This window comes from Primulina tabacum, chromosome 17 (assembly GCF_025594145.1).
Source record: "Primulina tabacum isolate GXHZ01 chromosome 17, ASM2559414v2, whole genome shotgun sequence".
NCBI lineage: Eukaryota > Viridiplantae > Streptophyta > Magnoliopsida > Lamiales > Gesneriaceae > Primulina > Primulina tabacum.
The window spans coordinates 8,753,623-8,776,399 of NC_134566.1; the positions used below are offsets into that span (position 1 = coordinate 8,753,623).

At 38.9% G+C, this 22,777-nt stretch overlaps 1 protein-coding gene across 1 annotated transcript; it reads right to left on the reverse strand.

The window, feature by feature from the left end:
* Positions 1-458: 458 nt before the first annotated feature.
* On the reverse strand, positions 459-5,337 carry LOC142530850 (ABC transporter F family member 1-like). The gene is made up of 6 exons (XM_075636718.1): positions 5,094-5,337; positions 4,804-5,026; positions 2,910-2,979; positions 2,610-2,820; positions 2,306-2,540; positions 459-1,855 (listed from the first exon to the last, which is right to left on the reverse strand). The coding sequence occupies exons 2-6, from the start codon at positions 5,024-5,026 to the stop codon at positions 798-800; spliced, it is 1,797 nt and encodes a 598-aa protein (XP_075492833.1). The 5' UTR covers positions 5,094-5,337; the 3' UTR covers positions 459-797.
* Between the last annotated feature and the right edge of the window lie 17,440 nt (positions 5,338-22,777).

The window sequence follows — 22,777 nt, forward strand, 5'->3', positions numbered from 1 at the left end:
AGACTAAAAACAGTATAAATTCAGAGCCAACGTCAGTGATTAAAGATGAAAAACATCACCATGAAAGAAATAGAAGATTTTAACCTCAATCAAGATTCTTGGATACAAGGCAAGGCTTACAAATCAGAGTTTGAAGTTTCAAATCAGCACTCCACATGCTGCTGGCATCTGAAAGCCCATATTTTGTCACGTAATCAATCATACTCATTGGCACGTTTGTCTGGGTTTTCCACTGCGAGCTTCACAGTCAAACTGTTACCAATTTAACATTGTGGCACGAAGATACAATAAACAAACAAGACTTGACAAACATCGCATCAAAATTTCACACGAGAAAGGCACAGCATATTTACGAATACAACACTCTGGCACAAGGCATCAAAATTTCACACGAGAAAGGCACATCCTATTTACGAATACAACACTCTGGCACAATGATATGTTAAAGAATACAAACATGACAAAGTTGAAATATCATGATAATAATCGAGAGTACAGCGTAAACGTTCATAGAAATACACAAATATATGTATAAGACATACCTCCGTTAAAAAAATGAATATCAATGGAGAGGCCAACCGAATCCGCCTCTGACCAAGATCAAGAATTGCAGGCAAAACTATAGCAAGATCAAATACAAATAATGATAATAGCTAACTCAACTTATAGTAGCACATGGAACTTGAGGCAAGACTAGTCAGTCAACATCAACTCCTCGAGTATCCCCATTACCCCGCTGGATTGAAAATGTTCATCTCTTCAGGAACTAAGAGGGGCACAGTGACTGCAAATTCTGTTCAGTCAGACAATCCCGCCTTTTTCTTCAAGTGCTCCTTAAATTGTATGATGTCACCCTCCCACCGAGTCACAGTCTGGTTCTCACACACCCAAATCTCATGAGCCACCTGGTTTATAAGCCTAAAATCATGGCTTACAAGAACCATACCACCGTCCCATTCATTTAATGCCTCAGCTAGCGAATCAATAGTCTCGATATCTAAATGGTTAGTCGGCTCATCCAACAATAACACATGTGGTTGTCTCCAAGCTAGCCACGCAAAGATCACACAACTTTTTTGTCCATCAGACAAGTTTTTCATAGGCATAATTTGAGCTTTACCTGTAAGACCAAATCTCCCCACTGCAGCCCTCATCCTCTCCTCCTCGTTTCCAGGGTACTCTCTCATCATAAACAGGAGAGCAGACATTTCCATGTCGAGCTTCTCAGCTAAATGTTGATGGTACTGGGCAATTTTCAAATGATTGTGGCGCCGAACCATGCCATCCTGAGGAACTAAATCACCTGTCATCAACTTCAGCAGGGTACTCTTTCCAGCCCCATTGGGTCCCACCAGTGCTATTCTTGAATCAAGGTCTACTCCGAAATCTATGTTCTTGTAAATAAGATTATCAGGGCTGTAGCCAAATGTAACTTCCACGAATTGTAGAACAGGAGGAGGAAGCTTTCCCACGTCAGTAAATCTGAATACCAGAAGTTTGTCCCTGGCTACCTTCTCGGTGAGTCCACCTCGCTCCATCTTTGCCAGAGTTTTCTCCTTGCTCTGAGCCTGACGTGCAAGTTTAGCTGAGCCATGTCCAAAGCGTGCAATGTATTCCTTCATAGATGATATCTGTTCCTGCTCCCATTTATACTGTTTCATCTGGTTCTCTTCAAGTTCAGATCGAGTCTGAACATATTGATCATAATTACCGGTGTAGAGCTTCAATTTCTTACTCTGCATATGGATGATGTTGGTGCAGACTCCATTCAGAAAATCCTGGGAATGCGAGACCACAACCAGAATTCGATCAAACTTCTTCAACGTCTCTTCCAACCAAACACAAGCCTCTAGGTCTGCAATTAAAAAAAGTTGGTCAATGCAATGATGATGGTGGCAAATACGCTTACTTCAAATTTTTATGTCTTCAGTATACAAAGTCCAAGATGATCGAGTGGCATAGATCAGCCAACTTCCTACTATGTAAATCAACTTCGGACGAAATAAAATTAGCAGCATTTAAGGAACTTCAAAAATAATATGCAGTTGCAAAGCGCCAGGTTTTCCATATAACACAAGTAACCACAAACATTCAGAATGAACTATTTTTCTTTTCTACATCTGCTTTAACTGAAATGAACTACACAAAAATATCAGGAAGGTCTGCGCATTCATAATATATGATGTCTCGATAACCCTACTTCGGTCTTTGTTTCCAATAAGCAAAGTGGACCAACAGCTAGAGTTCATAGAAGATAAAAAGTCATACTAAATATGTTGCTAACAACAATGACATCTAATCTCACCAAGATGATTTGTTGGTTCATCAAGCAATAGTATGGTGGGCATCATGAAAAGAGCTCGTGCTAGAGCAATCCTCATCCTCCAACCACCAGAGAAATCGCGTGTTTTCTTTTCTTGCATCTTCTTGTTGAAACCAAGACCAAACAAAATCTCAGCAGCACGCTTCTCAGCAGTTGATGCATCAAGCGCTTCCAAACGTTCATATATGCGATCAAGTTGTTCTCCACCACCATCCTCCTACAATCAAATCAAACACCAGTGGTTTATTGATGGTCCATTCTATTGGACACATTACCGTCTTTATACCTGACCAGCCAATGCTTCAGCCTCTTTCTCCAATCTTAACCTCTCTTCATCGCAGTTTATAACAGCCTCGAGTGAAGACATATCAGAAGCTTCAATCTCTCTGCTAAGGTGAAAAATATCCATGTGTTCTGGAATGGGAAGCTCTCGACAACCAATTGCAGAAAGAAGAGTAGACTTTCCACATCCATTTAGCCCAAGGAGACCATAACGTCTGGGAAAAAAAGTACAATAGATGGTATACTTCATGACATCAGAAATTAATTGAATAAAATTCATAAAAGTTAAGAAGTCACCACATACCTTCCATAATTCAGTTCCAATTCAGAATCAACTATGAGATCATGCCCGTGAAAAGTGAGTGACAGAGACTCTATATGCAAAACAAAATTCAATTGAGGATGATCACAAAAATGTCACAACAGACGATTTGAAATTTTTGTACACATGACTAGCCTTTCAGTAAGCATTCCGATCTAGGTTAAACATATTAGACATGCTCCAGTATTCACATACCCAGCGGGGAATAATAATACAAAACCATGGATTTCTATAAAATATAAGACACAAGGAGACAATATTTTAATATACACAAAATCCTAAAATCCGCCAATCGTGCCTGGCAACTAATAGGCGCAGCTAGACAGATTCCACAGTATCAAGTATCAACACACCGCACACTCTCCCCCTTGGTTCAAATGATGAAGATGAATCATGAAACAATATTCGACAGAAGAGAAACGATCTATACACCACAGGACGTAGACTAGATTTTCTTGTTGCCTCTTGGACGTTAGTTTAAGCCTCAGGGCCTATAAAATTAGGCTTTAAATTGTTGGAGCAAGCCTAACAAATGAGGCATCAGTTGTATGTTATTCTCACAAAAGTGAGAATGTCTCGGTTCGAGACCCCTACCCCATTACTAAAAACACATACCAATTTTCTCATATCTTAAATTGAAATGTGTCCAACAAGCATAAATTTATTGTTAAATTTAAAAAAGGACATAAAACGTTCAATTTTCAAAATTGATAAAATCATTTTGAAATAAAAATATTAAATTTTAATTTTTTGCTCTGAAATTTTAAAAATGTTTAAAAAAATATTGCGGTGTCCAAAACATGTGTGACATTGCACAGTCATACATGCCCTAAGTTATTTTTTCCTTGTAACTTAAGAGTGTCCAACATCCATGAGTTATCCAAGGCGTGTAAGATACTGCACGGATCCATTTATTTTCTTATTGTCAACACATCATGGATAAGCTAAATGTGAAACAACACAGAAAATCTCAAAATAAAAGGAACCTTTATATTAGCAGATGCTCAACTACATATCATCATAAAATTTTCGCGCTCCATTCTTCAACTAGCATCACTATTTTTTCAATTAATTTGGATGTATTTTACATCAGCACACGAGCATGTTTAAAAGCAACCTAATCATGGCCCTCCAAGGGACAATGACCAAGTATTTGCATAATAATATATTTGTCATTAGAAACAGAAAGAACCAGGAATATTTCTTTCAAACTCCATAGATCATCTCTTTGTCAAAAGTTTGATATTCAAATATTACAGAAACTCTCTGTTAAGTTCATTGGGCTAGTCAAGAATGTCCAGTAACCAAACTCCTTATTGTAGCCACTGTCCAACACAAACTATCATAATAATGCCACAAACAATGAAATGGTGGACTACAGGAGTATTTTCCTGGTTACCAAAACTTCAGGGGTCAGTTTTCAATATTCATGAAACTGATCCAACAATTTCATAAGAGAGAGAGAATAAAATATACAAAAGAACATTAATCCTTTTCAAATAACCATAATCAACAGATAAGTTCCGCTCGTTAGATTTAAATGAGTAGACAAGACAAATGAATTAGCAAGAACACGTTCTCAAGTTTCTACAGTCACCATATTAACTATGTAAATTTCTAGAAAGCTTCCAGGTATTATGTTCATGATATACACTTTCATAACATCAATTCACAAACAAAAACTAATAATGAATTTGATTAACTTTCCTTTTCATTAAAAATCTAAGTTAGATCTGGTTTCACTCAACCAGATACTACACTTTCTATTAATTAATTAATTCAACACCGTAAATCACAGTACACGCCTAAAAACATAAATCACCACAAACCAGCCGTGCTTATATTATTCACGCCCTATACTAATGGATACAAAAGCTCACACGAATATCTCTTGACAACGGATGCGAGCAAATAACTCCAGTACACGTCCGATCAGATATCTGAAGAGCATCAACAGCATTAGCCAAACTTTCGCCGTTGCTTCCATTATCAACCGAAGCTGCCGCCTTAGATGGGGCAGCCGCTGCCTTACCTCCTCTCTTGGCGGCGGCCGCAGCTTTCTTCTGAGCCGCCTTCTTCTTGCTCGCATCCGACACCATCTACACCAACATCATTCACCAAATAAAAACCAAAAGTTCGAGTAAAAAATTTGAGATTCACACATACCTTGAAGGACTGGAATTCGGTGTTCAGGACAAGGACAAAGCAAGGTGAGATCTAGGGCTACGCGTCTCCGAGATAAGCTGTCGTATGATACGAGAACTCAGAGATTGAAGGTTTGGAGGAAAGCGCTGGACATCGAGTGTTTATAGCAAGTGAAACACGTGGCGAATAACGAAAGTTGTTGGGCCGACAGAGAAGTCAGGCCCATTTCGTAAGTCCATATAAGCCAAGCTCTGCATCTTCGGATTTCTGTCTCTCAAAGCCAGTAAGCCACCGCTTCTTCCGAATCAAATTCTTTCGAAGATGTTTTCTTTTGCCATTAACATTTCTTGATACCTCGGGAAATATCTTGTTTTCGAGCCATCTCCATTATGGATTTAGGGTAGTCAAGAGAGTGGAACGGCCCTACACCATGTTCAGCAGGAGTCGTGTCCATCACTAACCCTGGATAGTAAGAGTACGAGTAGTAAGAACCCGAGTAGTACAAATAAAAACAATGCTCTGCCTTAAGGTGGTTTACCCGGGCACTCCAGTATATGTATCATGTTTGCACAACAGGTATGGGGCACCACGACTAGATCATCATTAGGATGTATTTCGGTGCATGCGGGGTTGATGTAACTCGATTGGAGTACGTGAGTTATCATACTTAACAGTGTTAGTAAGCAAGATACTGGCAACCATCTATCATGAGTAACAGCTAGGCACTGAAAACAAGATTATCATTGACGTCCATCTTATAAATATCAGGTTTTATTGATATTTATTGAGGGATAAATCCTTGGCATAGAATTTCAAAATATTTATCAAACACTTAATTGACTTCAGCGTCGGAGTGATCAGGTCGGAGAATCTTCCGACGCTCCCTAAAGTTCCCAAGAATGTTCCAAAGCCATTACCATGGCTGAAGAACTGGAAGTCTTGAGACAAAGAATGAAGAAGTTGGAAGGACAGGTCAGGTCCCCTCGGACTTCCCAAATTCAACCAAGAGGGTGTCATTTCTTCACCTGTATAGTTAATGAGCCCTTGACAGCCCACTATAAATAAACAAACATAAGAGAGTATGATGGAAACACGAAACCTGAAGAGCACTTAACGGGTTTTGAAAACATGGCCATGTTGCATTGTTATAGCGATGAGATCAAGTGGAAAAATTTCTTAACTACGTTCATATATTCAGCCCAACGATGGTTCGAGAAGCTGGATCCTTGGAGTATACAAACCTTTGAGGACTTCAACAATGTCTTTTTACATCACTTCAGTAGCAGCAAAAGATACAAGAAAACATCTTTTAGTATGTTCAAGATCAAAGAGGGAAGAGAAGAATCATTGAGAGCTTACATCGCAAGTTCAATAAAGCAGCATTGGAAGTATGTTCTTGTGCACCCGAGACGAAGACTACGATGTTCACACATGGACTCCTGGACTTCCGATCTCCGGTAAAAAAACTGCCGAGAGATTTTGAGGATCTATTATCTCGAGCAGAAAAATATGTCATAATGGAAGAAGCCCAGAAACAGAAGAGGGAAGATGTTAGAAAAGAAAAGAACGACATACCAGGGATGACGGATGAGTGGATACAGAAAAGAAACCCTTTGGGGCGTTTTTCTCATTATACCCCCTTGAAGATCTTGAAATATCAAGCCATTCATCTGTGAGAGGAGAAAGAAACCAATTCTCAGTCTCAACAATCTTGCTAGGGTCCTGGAGTCATTCTAAAATTTTGTACGTTGCACCGAGAGTGTTATCATGACACTAGTGCAGGAAGCTGAGAAAGAACCATCCCATGACCAATCAAGCAGAAGTCAATCCAACAGCCAAGAAAGCCAGGGGACCCCCTTGGGTACCTTGAAGTTCATGGCTAGCTCCACCCAGTATGGTACAAAACCCTAGGCTTGAACCAGAGAATTATGATAAGCCCACCGTGTCAAGGGGGCTTGGGAGGGAAAGGATCGAAGAGAATCCCCAACTTTGGGAGTGATTAAAATGATCTTAGGAATATAAACAGATGGAGATTCTAACCGAGCCCGGAAAGCATGGAGCAGGCGGGAAATCCTCGAAGTGGGTGATGCAAGAGAAGAGGAGGGCTCGATCATTAGTTTTGAACCCCAAGACTTACAAGGTATTAGCCTGCCTCATAACGATGCCCTGTTCATCTAGGCAAGAATAGAAAATTATGATATAAGACGGGTCTTTGTGGACTCAGAGAGCTAAGTCAATGTTATATTCCAAGAGGCCTTAGATCAAATGGACCTGAAAGATTATAATATGGAACTAGTAGAAACGGCTCTCTTCAGTTTTTCCAGGCACACAGTTCATCCTCGAGGGGATATCATACTCCCTTGACATTAGGATCTGGGGATTCGAGAAAATCGGTCATGGCCACTTTCACGGTGGTAAGCGCACCATCTTCGTATAATGTCATATTAGGAAGGCCGACTTTGAAAACCTTCAACGCCGTCACTTCCATGTATAATCAAAAGATCAAGTTCTTGGTAGAGGAAAGGGTAGGAGAAGTCCAGGGCGATGAGCCTTCCTCGCGAAAGTGTCATGTTGAAACAGTCCAGATAGAAAAAAGAAAGCTAAGACAGCAGAGAGCAGTAGAGACCAAGGTGGATGGTTATGGCAATAGAAGAAGTATAGACAGTAATGAGAGAAGATAAGGAAGAGATTACTTTGATCCCCGAACAACCAGGGAAGATCACTAGAATCTCCCAAAACATTCCACTCGGGCTCAGTTGTTGGTTTGTTTAGAGCACATTATGGATGTTTTTGCATGGTACCCTGTGGTACTGGTCGGGATCCTGACCCATGTGGCTGAGCATAATTTAAACACCATGACCAGCTCCCGGTCAATAGTTCAAAAAAGAAGACACTTTGGGCAGGAAAAGGACCGGATAATTTCAAATAAAGTAAGCAAGTTACTTAGAGCCAGCCAAATCCAGGGAATTCAATTTCCAACTTGGTTTGTTAAATGTGGTCTTGGTATAGAAGGCGATAGGGAAGTGAAGGATGTCTGTGGATTTTCGGGACTTAAAAAATCTTGCCCTAAGGATTGTTATCCATTACCTCGGATTGATCATCTTGAAGATTCCACCTCTAGTTTTGAATTATTGGGCTTTATGGATGCCTACCAATGCTATCATCAGAATCCCTTGGCCATGGAAGATCAAGAAAAGGTTAGCTTTATAACTTCAAGTGGAACATTTTGTTATACTGTTATGTCGTTTGGTCTAAAAAATTCAGGCCCACTTACCGGTGCTTAATGGATAAAATTTTTTAGAAACAAGTAGGAAGGAATGTGGAATTCTATGTGGATGACATCTTAGTTAAATCAAGAGGATTAGCGTGCTTTATCCCTGATATAGAAGAAACTTTCTCTACCCTCAGAAGGTACGAGGTCAGGCTGAACCCGTTAATATGCAATTTGGGGTCAAAATGAGTAAATTTCTTGCATATATAGTGACTAAAAGAGGAATTGAAGTCAATCCCTAGAAATTCAGGACTGTTTCAGAAATGGTCTCTCCCAAATCTATCAAAGAAGTGCAGAAGCTAACAGGTAGGATTGCCGCCCTGTCTCACTTCATATCAAGATCGGCACACAGGAGCTACCCTTTCTTCCAGGTATTAAGGAAAGCCCAAAAGTTTGGATTGGACGACATAGCTGAGCAGGCTTTCCAAGAGCTAAAGAGTCACCTGGCCAAGCTACCCGTCCTAGTCAAGCCCTGGCTAGGAGAGAAGCGACTAATCTATTTGTACACTACTGAATATGCTCTCAGCACGAGCCTAATTCAGGAAGAAAGATCTAGTCAAAAGCCCGTGTATTATGTGAGCCACGCTCTTAGAGGTCCGGAGTTAAGATATACTGAATTGGAAAAGATAAACTTGTCCCTGGTAATAACCGCGAGGAAATTGAGACCATACTTCCTACCTCATCCTATCATTGTCCCCAGCAACAACTCATTGAGAAGAATCATGACTAATCCAGACATCTCCGGAAGGCTGGTGAAGTGGACAATAGAGCTCGGAGAGTATGATATCACTAACCAGCTGAGGACCGCCATAAAAGCTAAAGCTTTGTCAGATTTTCAATCGAAATGGCACAGTCTGAGCAGGAAGAAGTCTGGAGAGTGTTTGTTGATGGTGCGGCCAGTAAAGAAGGTAGTAGAGTAGGAGTCGTTCTAGTTTCCCAAACTGGGGAAAAAGTAAAGCTTGCAGTGAAATTGGACTTCAGGGCTTTAAATAATGAGGCCGAGTATGAATCAATAATAATAGGGATGAAGGCCACCCAAGAAGCAGGAACTACACAGATCATACTATATTCAAACTCTTAGCTATTAATCCAACAAATCAAAGGTTCTTATGAATCCGAGAGGAGAGGTTAAAAAAATACTCAAGAACCATCCAAGAGTTATCGAAAATTTTCACTGATTGGAGTGCAGAGCAAATCCCAAGAGAAGATAATGTTGAGACTTATACACCCGCAAAAATGGCATGCTCTTTGAGATGAGGAGAGGGCGGGGATGTTATTAATCGTACCAAAATGGCATCCACCATAGATGTTGGTCCAATAATTTCTCAAGAAAAATATTGGATCACACCTTTGTAGGAGTCATTTCATCAAACCGGCTGCCAGAGGATCCTTAGCATGCTCAGAAAATCAAGAGACAACGTTCCCGTTTTAGTGTCATAAATGGAGAATTATATTGGCGATCCTTCCAGGGTCCTATGATTAAGTGTTTGACAAGGGAAGAAACTAAGTATGTGTTGAGGGAGATTCATGACGGATGCTATGGTGACCATCTTAGAACCATAGCACTCACCCGAAAAGCATTATCGATCGAATTCTAGTGGCCAACTATGAATACAGATGCCCAAGAGGTGGTCCGATCTTGTGAAGGATGCCAGCGCCATGATAATTTTAATCATAGCCCGGCCTCATCCTTGAAGCATGTTCGAGCATCATGCCTTTTTGATCAGTGGGGCCTGGATATTGTGGGACCCTTTCAAGTAGCCCAAGCTCAGATGAAATTCTTATTGGTAGCAGTGGACTCGTTTTCCAAGTAGGTGGAAGCTGAGCCTTTGGCCAAGATCACAGAAGACGAGGTATTAAAATTTTTGTGTAAAAACATAGTTTGCAGGTTCGACTTGCCAAGAAAATTAATGTCCGATAACATCCGACAATTCCAAGGGAGAAAATTTATGGCTTGGTGCAAAGAAATGAAGATTATTCAGTCCTTCACCTCAGTAGCCTATGCCCAAGCTAATGGGCAAATTGAGGTCACTAACCGGGTAATTGTGCAAGCTTTGAGAGCCAGATTGTACGGTATTGGAAAATACTGGGTGGAGGAAGTGCACTGTGTTCTGTGGGCCTATCAAACCACTCCCCGGACTGCCACTAAAGAAACTCCTTACAATCTGGTTTATGGATCTGAAGCAATCTAAAGCAGTATTGCCGGAATAAATCGGGCAAAATTTGGCAAGAATTCAAAGTTATCCAGAAAATAATGATGCAGCCCGGGCCCAGGAATTTGATTTGATAGAAGAAAAAATAGAAAGTGCAGCTATCCGAATGGTAGCTTATCGCAGGCCGGTCATTTGAGTATATAATCAGAAAGTTCAACCTCGGTAATTTCAAGTTGGTGAGTTGGTCCTAAAAAACCTAAACCGTCTGGGAAGGTAGGGAAAATAAAAGCCCGGTGGGAAGGACCTTACAAAGTGATAAGAAGACTTGGCTCAGGAGCGTTGTATTTAGAAGATAACCAGGGTCGATATTTACAAAGACCTAAGAATTTTTTTCATCTGAAAAATATTATGCTTGAAATGTACTTATTATCTGAAATATTAATGAAGGTGCTATTCTCAGAAGTATGTAAAGCAATACATCTAAACCCGGGAGGCATGAGGCCCCGGTATTTTATCTAAGTCTGGGAGACATGAGGCCCCGGTAACTTATTAAATTCGGTAGGCATGAAACACTAATATTTTATTAAATTCGGGAGACATGAGGCCCCGGTAACTTATTAAATTTGGGAGGCATGAGGGCTCGATATTTTATTATAAACCAGGGAGGCTTGAGGCCCCGATAACTTATTAAACACGGGATGCATGAGGCCCTGTATCATATTTAAATCCAGGAGGCATGAGGATACTAAATAATTCTGTTTAATTCTGTTTAATTTATGAGGTCCCAGCCTCTGCTCATTACTTAGAAAATTTTTAGATGATTATTTCAGTCTGGTTTAAGAAGAGATAATGAATTAAAAGAAATGAATTTTTTAATTTAAAAAGAAAAAGAAGGATTACAGGAGTTCCAAAAAAAAAAATAATATTGGGGGAAATGAGGAAATATACAATCATATTCTACAATCGGAAGGTCCTTAGACTCTTTTACTTGGGAATCCTCCCCTCCTACCTCGATAGTATGGGCATACCCCTCTCATACTTCCTCATTTGGCAGTGAAGTGATGGCCAAATCGATGTCCGGGAAACTGTCTTTGTCTATAGGAAGAAGTCCTTCCTCAAACTGGTATCGGTATTTGTCAAAATTGGTCTTAAAGAAAGATTATGCCCTGTCTTCAACTGCCACTTTAAAATCAGAGGACTCGAGGAAAGAAGCCCGCAATTCTTCCTTAGACTGCAGAAGGGCTCCCAAAGCAGATTCAACCTTAACAGCCCGAGTCTTGTAGTGACCAAGCTCTTCCATCAGTGTCTGGACTTGCGCCTTTGAAGACAAAAACTCTAGTTTAAGTGTGTCCGCTCAGGCGCTGGCAACTTAATTCGCTGCCCCGACCTCCTTTAGATATGCCTGGGTCACCTCCAGCTGTTGATGAGCTACTTCATAGACCATTCTCATACCATTAACATTGTCTTCATGTAGGAGCCGTGCTCGTGTTAACTCCCCCTGAACCTGATGGTGCAATGCACTAATCGTCCAAACTCAAGTTGCTTCTTTCTTGGCAATAGAAGCGACATGCTCGTAGGCAGAGATCAGTATTTGAAGACCCTATATGAATGAAAATAAGGGATATAAAAATAATAATAAATAAAAAGAGAGGGCCCAAGCAATACCCTCAAAAAGCTTGTGATTAAGACCCAGACCCCGAAAGTTGGCCTTTTCGACAGGAGAAATAAGTCCTTTCCCCAGCCGAACCTCGACAGAAGAAACTCCGTCGAGGAAAAAGTTACCTCAAGTCCCAAGAGGACTGGAGTGAGTTTGACCTGAGTAAGAGAGGACCAGGTGGATCGCCCGGGAATAGAGCCACCATCCTCGGCATCACTTACTAAAACGGTCTCGAGGGATATCGTTGCCTTTGTTTTCCTTTGAATCAGAGAAATGTGCTCCTCTAAATTCTTGAGAGAATTGTACTGCTCGTTTCCTTGTTGGGTGGATTTGGCGCCCTCCCCGATTTTAGCCTCGAGCTGGGTGTTGATCAACGGACGGGCCTCATTCATAACCTGGCTCTCTTCAGTTGCTGCCTTAGCAAGAGTCTTCTTCTCCAGGCAGCTTTCCGAGCTGCCTTCCTTTCTTCCTCGGCTTTTTTCCAAGGCACGTCTCCGGGAGAAGGCCTCTTGCATGGCAAGGTGATCTGAAAGTAAAACATATTAAGTAACAAGCTACCAAAATAAATAGTTGAAAGACAAAAAGGTAAGGAAAAAAGAAGTACCAGGTTGAGAACTCGAGCCGTCATACTCATCGACTGTCCTTTCTACCGGGTCCTTAGCCCGGGCACTCAACCCGAAGGCTAACAAGTTTTCCTCGGAAATAAATAAGGATGATAGAAATTTATGCCCCTTTACGAGCTCCTGGCTCCAAATGTTGGGCTCCTCAAATTTGAAAGCACGAGGAAGTGCTGGCTAAGTAGGAAGGCTAGGCAAGAATCTGGTCAAGAAAGTGGGAGGATTAGGTAAACTGATAAAAAAGTATCTCCCTTCCACCCTTTTAGAGAGGAGGGGATGTCACCAAGGAACTGATTTTTCAGTCGGGCAGATACAGAGAAGGTATTGTCTCCAAAGCGGCACACAAAAAAATAATGAAGGATTTGTAGGAACGAGTGCTTACCGCTCTACCGAAAGCTATATCTGGTGGTAATGGTGCAACTTAAATCTTTTAAATCACACAACAGCTCAAGAACCACAGTTCAATCGCTCTACCAACCACGGACAATTATTGCACCCAACAATCTCTCTCCCAATAATTGCACTCCTTGCAATCAATGGAGATCGAACCCATGACCTTGCTCTGATACCAATTGTAGGACCAAGTGCTTACCGCTTTACCAAAAGCTATAGCTGGTGGTAATGGTGCAAATCAAATCTTTAAATCTCACAGCAGCTCAAGCACCACGGTTCTATCGCTCTACCAACCAGGGACAATTATTGCACCCAACAGGATTTATAAGGAGATTGTTCATGCAAAAAAAAAAAATGAGAGTAGAGGCCATGATTCTAAAAGAATTAGGATGTGATTGGTTTATAGGGACCCCAAAGAAATGAGTCACCTCGATATAGAAGGAAAGAATAGGGAATCAAATACCACTGCTAACCTGGTCCCAGAAGAAGGTAAAAATCCTGTCGGCGGCCGATCGGCCCGATCTGATGTGCAGGGAATTAGGAGGCTGTAAGAGCTAGGAATAGACCCAAGGGTCCAGATTTCCTCTTTTGCCCTCAGTCGCAAAGTGCTCACCATGGTAGAAAACCAGGGAACACATGGGGTATCAGAATGTTGGGAAGGGTGAGGGGCGCATGCCTTGACCTTACCTTTTTTAGGACTCGGGAAGTTCCGACAGCCTGTTTAGAAATTTTTTTTTTTGGATTTTTTTAGAGAGAGGGTTGACTTGGGTTTCTTGGAAGACAGATGAGAGGCAAAGAAGGAAGAATCAGAGAGCAATGCTGATGATTCGCATTCCAACGAACCTTGGGCATTGGCTCCAGATGTGGAAAAAGAAAAAGAAGACCTGAAAAAGCGTAGAAAATAAGAACTTACTGGGAAAGAAAGGAGAGTTGGAAAAACGTAGCAGTTGGGGAACCAGGTTTACGATGCACCGAATCAAATCGAAATTGCAATTCGGAAATTTTGAAAGTAAGAAAAGTTAGAATGATTGAGGAGAGGCGATATTTATATGTAGTAGACACTCAATCCACACTGTTAATCTGTGGACAAACTACGATCAAGATGTATCTTGGAAATTTTACGAGGAATATGAAAAGATAGGTAGGGAGTTCGAAGCGATATCCGATCTTTCGACTTATAGGGCTTACCTCATGGCAACGTTATCCCTACATCACATGAGTTTCCCGCACAAACATATTCTCGTTACTCGGGACAATGAGTAGAACTCTATCTGACTATTTAAGAGAGAGAGTGGTGATACCCAGGAAATATCCTGTATCCGGGCCATCTCCAGTATGGATTTAGGGTATCCAGGAGAGTGGAATGGCCCCACCTCGTATTCAACAAGAGCTGTGTTCATCGCTGTGCTCGGGTAGTAAGAGCCCAGGTTGTAAAAATAAAAACAATGCTCTGCCTCAAGGTTGTTTACTCGGGCACTCCAGTATGGGTGTCATGTCCGAACCCGCAAGTATGGTGCACCACGACTAAATCCTCATTAGGATGTCTTTCGGTGCATGTAGGGGTGATGTAACTCGATTGGAGTAAGTATGGGTTGTCAGACTTAACAGTGTCAGTAAGCAGAGTATGAGCAATCATCCATCATGAGTAGCAGCTGGGCACTGTAAACAAGGCCATCATTGACGTCCCTGCTATAAATACCAGGTTTTATTGATATTTACTGGGAGATAGATCCTTGGTATAGAATTTCAATATATTCATCAAACACTTAATTGACTTGAGCGTCGGAGTGACCACACCAGAGAATCTTCCAGCACCCTAACGTTCTTTGTGTTCAAGTGTGTAGATTCACATAGCCCGGGCGTACTTCTGCTCAAGCTCCAACATATTCAGCTATAGAAACCAACCCGACCCGACGTGATTGCCCACCGCACTTAGACCCAATTTGCCTGGTCGACATCATGTCTGATTATCTGTTTCTTTTGTTTGATCAATCAAATGGGTTTTTGTTGGCTTTAATTTAATTGGGATCTTCGCTAAGTATGATTTAGTTAAAATTTTTCGTGAATTTTTTGTTGTTTTCAGACATGGAGGATGATTCATTCTTTGCACTTCATAATTGTTTTTTTTTAGTTCTTTTTTCCACATACCAAAGTCTGAAAATTTGGTCTTATTTTTAGTATGGGAGATCATATATTTAAGAACAACTAGTGCCCTTTTTTTTGGGAACTATTAATAACCATTTTTTATGAAAGTTGTATGTCAACAACTCGTAAGAGTACTACCCACTTGACTATGTCTTTAATTTTCTCAGATGTTAAGCAACAAACGTCCATCGATAAGCTCACCAATCAATTTCATCAAGAAGTTATCGAATTTTAGACATGTACTGCAATATTATGTTAGAATTCATTTGTCCTAAAACACAGGCTTTAGGATCTTGCCAACAAATGGTATTGTGCTTAAAAACAGACCTTGTGTTTTTTCATTTGATGATGGGAAGAAAGGTAGAGTACGTATGTGTCAGCTTGTCTACCATTGTTATAAATAAACTGTAAATAACAATGCTAAATTAAGTTTCGTTGGTTCTCATTCTTGTAAAATTGATGCATATTTGCCTTTTGCTTTCAACTTTAAGAGTTGTCACAGAGATTTCTTGAATTAGTTGCGACTGTCTAATGTATCAGAATGATTGTTGTTGTGAGTTCTGATATATATTAATCACTGTTATCTCTAACTCGTCGAATGTTCAAATTATGACTGTGCTGAAGAGATATGTGTTGAGATTGTTCATATCATTAAAATACATTACTGCAAATGTTGTAGACATGAAACAATGGGCGAATAGTTGCCCCAACATCAAGAGTTGAACATGGTCTAAAAAATACTCTCGAATGTGGCCAGTATTTCATGCGAAGACAACAACATTTGTGGGAAAAGTGTTAGCTATGAGACTTAGAGTAGAGGGCCTTGAACGTGGCCAAGGGCTAGGAATCCATGTCTCTGTGAAAAAGTTTATCGAATATGATCTAAAACAGCACGAAAATCTGAGCAGTAGTAAATGCTTTAAAGGATAATGGAGTCAAAGTAATTCTTGAAGATGATAATATTGTTAGAGTATATGCCCTGTATGCCAATAGTTGGCTAGAGAATTTATTGACTTAAGTATAATAAATAATCTTTAATTTAATATAATTTAACTTTTTATGGTCTTGTTTTACTTTATCTGTAAACCCATGCAATCAGCATAGATAAAGTCCTTGATTATACTTTAATACAAATGAATCGTAATTCGATGTTGAAACTCATTTGTAAACACTGTATAATCTAATTTCGTTCCTAGTCGATTCAGCCGCTTAAAACATGGATAAAGGTTGCTTGAGCTCTAGACTAGCATCTGTGATGTTATGTACCGCGTTTCTTGGTAAGGGCATAGAGATGTCCAAACATGCAGATGTGTAGTCATATTATGATTATACCGAACAACTCTCCCTCGGACTTTCCAAGTGGTTATCATTCATCGAGATGATAAGTCCGTGGTTATGATTGTACATCATTAGTCCTTAAGACCCGGGACAACACTGAGGCTCTATATACTAGGACTGTGCTTTGACTCGTTTACCGGCTCCAGGAGTGTCATCAGGTGGAGAGGTTGGGTACAATTGCGACACATATAGGAGCCAGTGCATTGTAGTCAGGGATTCACCGCTCACCTACATGTGTGGATATCCTATGTGATCTGATGAAATAATAGTGCATGGAATCTCTGGCCAGAGTATGAGATGTTCGTTAGAGAAGGAGTTCTCCAATAGTATATGCGATGCCACTATTTAAATGTGTCACATAGTTATCGAATTATTATGCAACCCTCGATGAACCAATGGTTGCAGATTCGATCAAGATATATGAGAAGAAGGGACCATAATGTACGCTAATTATAATCGACTGGTTCTTGCAGGCACTATCAGTTATACCTAGGGAATCATGGGCGATGCTACTAGACGCTCTTATCATGATTCGATGGGTTTAATCAGAAATATGATTTTTGACATTCTCATGATCAATTATTGATACATAGAATGGGGCAAATAAGGGTAAGCCCGAATAAAATATTATGTCATGAATCACAAGGAGTTGTGAACTCACAGCTAGCTGTATCCTTGAACCATTGAGGGTCACAGAAGCACTGGATTGTTTGTTCTCGTTGAGAGAATAAATTCAAGGAATTGAATTTAAATTATGACATAGTAAATTCAATGATTTGAATTTATGATAATTAAATTTTGAGAAAATAAATTCAAGGAGTTGAATTTATAAGATAGTAAATTCAAGAAGTTGAATTTATAAAATTTGGAGAGAATAAATTCAAGGAGTTGGATTTATAAAATTTGAGGATTTAATTTATTAAACTCAAAAGTTGAGTTTATTAAATATTAAATTTTGGAGGTGATAAATTCAAGGAGTTGAATTTATAATTTAAATATTAAATTTAAATGTTGAATTTATAAGGGATTTAAATTAAATGTAATGGGTATATGTATAATAAGCTTGTAGGAGTACAAGACCAATATACATATTATTAAGGTTCTTAATTGGACTTTAGAAGATTAATTAATTAATAAAACTAGTTGGACTAGAATAATTAATTCATTAAGCTCATTAAGTATTTAATTTAATTAATGAGCTCTAAACTTATATATATGTGTATTAGGCTTAGGGTTAAACACAACTCATTCATAATTTTTGAAAACCCTAGCCTCCATCATAGTGATTTTCGAAAATCACTTCCTCATCTCTTGTTGGAACTTTTCAAGTTCGCAATCTTGATTTTGGTGATAAGAAAACCTGTTAATTATGTTACTAATGATCTACCTTAGTGTGCAGCATCTAGGATCACTAAAGAGATGTTTACATCGCAAAACTAAAGACCCAATTGATAGCATGAAATGAATCAGTCTAACTGATTACGTCAATTGAGCAGTCCAGCTGATTGTCCAGTTGATAGGTGATTCAGCAGGAAAATCTCAGAAGCCTGGCCAGCTAAAAGAGTGTTCAACTGATGAAGAAACCCATCTGATCAGTCCAACTGAACAAGTGTGAAATCAGTTCAACTGACAAGTCAACTGATTTCACCAGCCCAACTGAAAGATCAGTTCAACTGACCAGTTCGAAGCATCAGTTAGAATCTTTCAGTTATGGATGAAGACAAACTCTTTCAAGTGAAATCCAGCTGTACGTGAAGGTACAAAGCCATTATCCAGTCAAAGGACAATAATGGACGTTGCATCAGAGCATTAAAGACAAAAACGTTTCAGAAGGGCAGTCGAAAAGTCGAGACACAAAGTCCAAGAAACGAATTCAAGACGTGATGGGATCGATTATGGGGTAATCGTTGAGATACAATAGCTCGGTTCTTGAAATATTGAACACCGATGAATTAAATGGAGTTTGGTTAAAAACCAAGCGGAAGTACTCGAAATAATCCTTCGTAGAAACCGATTAAATATTTTGTAAACCATTTAAAATATATGCAAGTTGAATGAGTAAAAATATTTAGTTGAAGCATTTTATCAAACACTTGGTATACAATATTTTGATATCTGAAGAACACATAAAATGCTTCAACAATGCATCTTTAAAAACAATGAAAATGATAAGCAAATGCAATAAACAAATAGACACGAATTTGTTTACGGATGTTCGGAGATTTCAAACACTCCTACGTCACCTCTTCTTCCCCTTGGGAAGGATCCACTAGAAGACTTTGATTTATACAACTACTTGTACAAACCCATTCCGGAAGGGCAGCACCTAACTAGAACTCCTAGCACTCAAGATTGTAGGCAGCACCTCACAATCAGCATATTGTTTAATGTCTCATATGCAAAGACTACATACACAAGTTTATTGTCTTTGTGCAAGACTCACTCAACTAATCTTTGAAGTTCAACTCTCTTGTATATGTGTGAGTGATTGTGTGTGAAGAATTTATCATTTACAGTGTATATCTCAAATGTATCCTCACACAAGGGCTTGTGCTCTCAACTAGCTGATATCTTCATGCTAACTGCCCATGCTTTGAATCCACTTCAAAGCTATTGTTTGATCTTCAATATGTTGTATTTATAGGCTCCAACACTGATATATACGTTAGACACATGAATATGACCGTTGGAAAGTTTTAGTACTGTTTCTGGAATTGCAACGGTCAAATTCGTCTTGCTGGACATTTTCTCGACTGGTCAACTCTGGTCAACTGGTCAACTCAACTAGTCAATCAGTTCAACTGGTTCAGTTGGTCTGGTTCAGTTCAACTGGTTCAGCTGGACTGGTTCAACTGGTCTTCAGCTGGTCTGCTTCGGTTTCAGCTGGTTCAGTTCAGCTAGTCTGGTTCAACTGGTCTTCCGCTGGTCTGGTTCAGTTTCAGTTGGTCAGCAGCTGGTTCAGTTCAGTTGGTTGGTCAGCAGTTGGTTCAGTTTCAGAACCAGTAACTTCATCGTCATTTATCAGCATCTTAAGCTTTGATTCAGACTTTGACTTCTGAAGATAATTTGTAGATCATCGTCTTATCTTTCCAACGCATACTGAATCGCTTCATTTCGATAACCGAGCTGAGAGATATGACCAAAATACCGCAGCTGCTCAAACTCAACTGATTGTTGTTTTCGTGTGATCAGTTCGGTAATTGAGCGATCAGTTAGACCATGATAACATCCGATTTTGCCCAACTGACGTGAAATACGATTTGTTCCAAATTGCGTTTTCTAATCAGTCCAATTAGCAGATTGTCATTTGGATAATACAGTTGAGAGATATCATCAAAATACCGAAGCTCGCCAGAAATTCAGTTTGTGCAAAATTCAGTTTCAGCTTGCTTCTTGTGTTTGCAACTTCACACTTGAGTAAATATGTTAGAAACACAATAACAAGTTTTGTTAACATCAAAATCAAGATTGCGAACTTGAAAAGTTCCAACAATCTTCCCATTTTTGATGATCACAAAACTTGGATAAACAATCAACTCAACTAACATATTTCTCCCCTTTTTGTGTGAATCAAAAAGTCATATTTTCAAAACATTTTAAACAAATTTTTCTCCCCCTCAATATTTAAAAATAATAACTCCATTAAAATTACAATGAGTTCTCCCCCTATATTTTTGAAATTTTGAAAATTATAAAAAAAGAATGATAACTAACCAATTTTCTCCATGGCTCATTTTCTGCTGCAGCACATATGCTATGCCTTCAACGAATAAACTGTATTTTCTCGAGCATAATTAGGCTGCAAATTTTATACCGTTGTAAACCTCTATGAGTCTAGTTTGCAACGCAAAAAATGGTTTGTCATTTGGACACTCGAACAAGGAGATATGTCATTTTTCCTACGGTCGCTGCAAGCTGCGCGAAAATTCAGTTTTGCATATATATGTGTAAAAAATCTGAAATTTTCAAATTTTAAACATCAAAATCAGTTTCATTGTTCTTTCAAGAACAACCCGCTCTGATACCAATTGATGGGATCGATTAGGGGGTAATCGTTGAGCTACAATAGCTCGGTTCTTGAAATATTGAACACCGATGAATTAAACGGAGTTTGGTTAAAAACCAAGCGGAAGTACTCGAAATAATCCTTCGTAGAAACCGATTAAATATTTTGTAAACCATTTAAAATATAAGCAAGTTGAATGAGTAAAAATATTCAGTTGAAGCATTTTATCAAACATTTGGTATACAATATTTTGATATTTGAAGAACACATAAAATGCTTCAACAATGCATATTTAAAAACAGTGAAAATGATAAGCAAATGCAATAAACAAATAGACACGAATTTGTTTATGGATGTTCGGAGATTTCAAACACTCCTACGTCACCCTATCTTCCCCTTGGGAAGGATCCACTAGAAGACTTTGATTTATACAACTACTTGTACAAACCCATTCCGGAAGGACAGCACCCAACTAGAACTCCTAGCACTCAAGATTGTAGGCAGCACCTCACAATCAGCATATTGTTTAATGTCTCATATGCAAAGACTTCATACACAAGTTTATTGTTTTTGTGCAAGATTTACTCAACTAATCTTTGAAGTGCAACTCTCTTGTATATGTGTGAGTGATTGTGTGTGAAAAATTTATCATTTACAGTGTATATCTCAAATGTATCCTCACACAAGGGCTTGTGCTCTCAACTAGCTGATATCTTCATGCTAACTGCCCATGCTTTGAATCCACTTCAAAAGCTATTGTTTGATCTTCAATATGTTGTATTTATAGGCTCCAACACTGATATATACGTTAGACACAGAAATATGACCGTTGGAAAGTTTTTGTACTGTTTCTGGAATTGCAACGGTCAAATTCGTCTTGCTGGACATTTTCTCGACTGGTCAACTCTGGTCAACTGGTCAACTCAACCGGTCAATCAGTTCAACTGGTTCAGTTGGTCTGGTTCAGTTCAACTGGTTCAGTTGGACTGGTTCAACTGGTCTTCAGCTGGTCTGGTTCAGTTTCAGCTGGTCTGGTTCAGTTTCAGTTGGTCAGCAGCTGGTTCAGTTCTGTTGGTTGGTCAGCTGGTCAGCAGTTGGTTCAGTTTCAGCTGGTATGCTGAAATCAGCCTAGCTAATTTCAGTTTGTGCAGAACCAGTAACTTCATCGTCATTTATCAGCATCTTAAGCTTTGATTCATGATAAACATAAAAATTGTATATTATTTAAATGTTTTATAATATAAATATATAGTTTTTGTTTTATTAAATGTTTAAATATTATATGTTTTATAATAAATTGTATAAAATATAAGTTGTTGTGTAATTACAAGTTTTTACTATTTTTTACAGGTTAGATAAAACAAGAATAAACTTGGCGTTGAAAATGGGATTAAGATGATTCTTGGACCTGTAGAAAGTTGATGTTAATATCTACAATATTGGTGGCAAGCATGAGATAAAAATCCTCTCACAATTGGGATCAAATTAAGCAACAAATAAAGTTACCAAAGGAGGGGCAGCTTTACCATGCTCTAGTATTTTGACCATATCTCTCAAATTACTTGGTCAAATGGTTTGAAAAAAATACCACAACTAGACAACTCAATTATCAACATGTTTTTTTTTTATGTGAAGAAGCAAATTCGGAGAAGAAGATTTTTTAAAAGTGATGTGTAATATAATATAATATCTTGGAACACCAATGAAGACTTATGTGTAAAAAAATAATATTTTATTTGTGGTTGTCTCCCCAAATTTGGCTATAAATAGGGGTGCATTGTAATGTATTGAGATATCCCTCATTCTATGAATAAACTTTTAAGTTCATAATATTTCTCTCTATATTTTTTCTTTATTTCTTCATTTAAATATAATTAGCATGTTAATTTTATATTCAAAGTTTACACTTTGAATAATGAATAGCTAACTTCCTAAAGTTGAGTTGAAAAGGTGAAACTCTTTGCATGATAATAAGGTTACTAAAAGGTAAGAATCTATGTTTTATATTATTTAATCATTATTTATTGTTTATGTTATATTTATTTCTTTAAGCATTTTTATACCCTACTTATAAGTGGGAGTTTTGATTTATTGTTGCTATATGTTACACTAAATTCTTGGAACC

Excerpts from the sequence above, each read along its gene's own strand:
- LOC142530850 (XM_075636718.1), bottom strand. The coding sequence starts at position 5,026 with ATGGTGTCGGATGCGAGCAAGAAGAAGGCGGCTCAGAAGAAAGCTGCG. Across the intron at positions 2,980-4,803 it reads GTCAAGAGATATTCGTGTGA|AGTCTCTGTCACTCACTTTT; the intron begins GCTTTTGTATCC and ends TTTTGCATATAG. Across the intron at positions 2,541-2,609 it reads CTGAAGCATTGGCTGGTCAG|GAGGATGGTGGTGGAGAACA; the intron begins GTATAAAGACGG and ends ATTTGATTGTAG.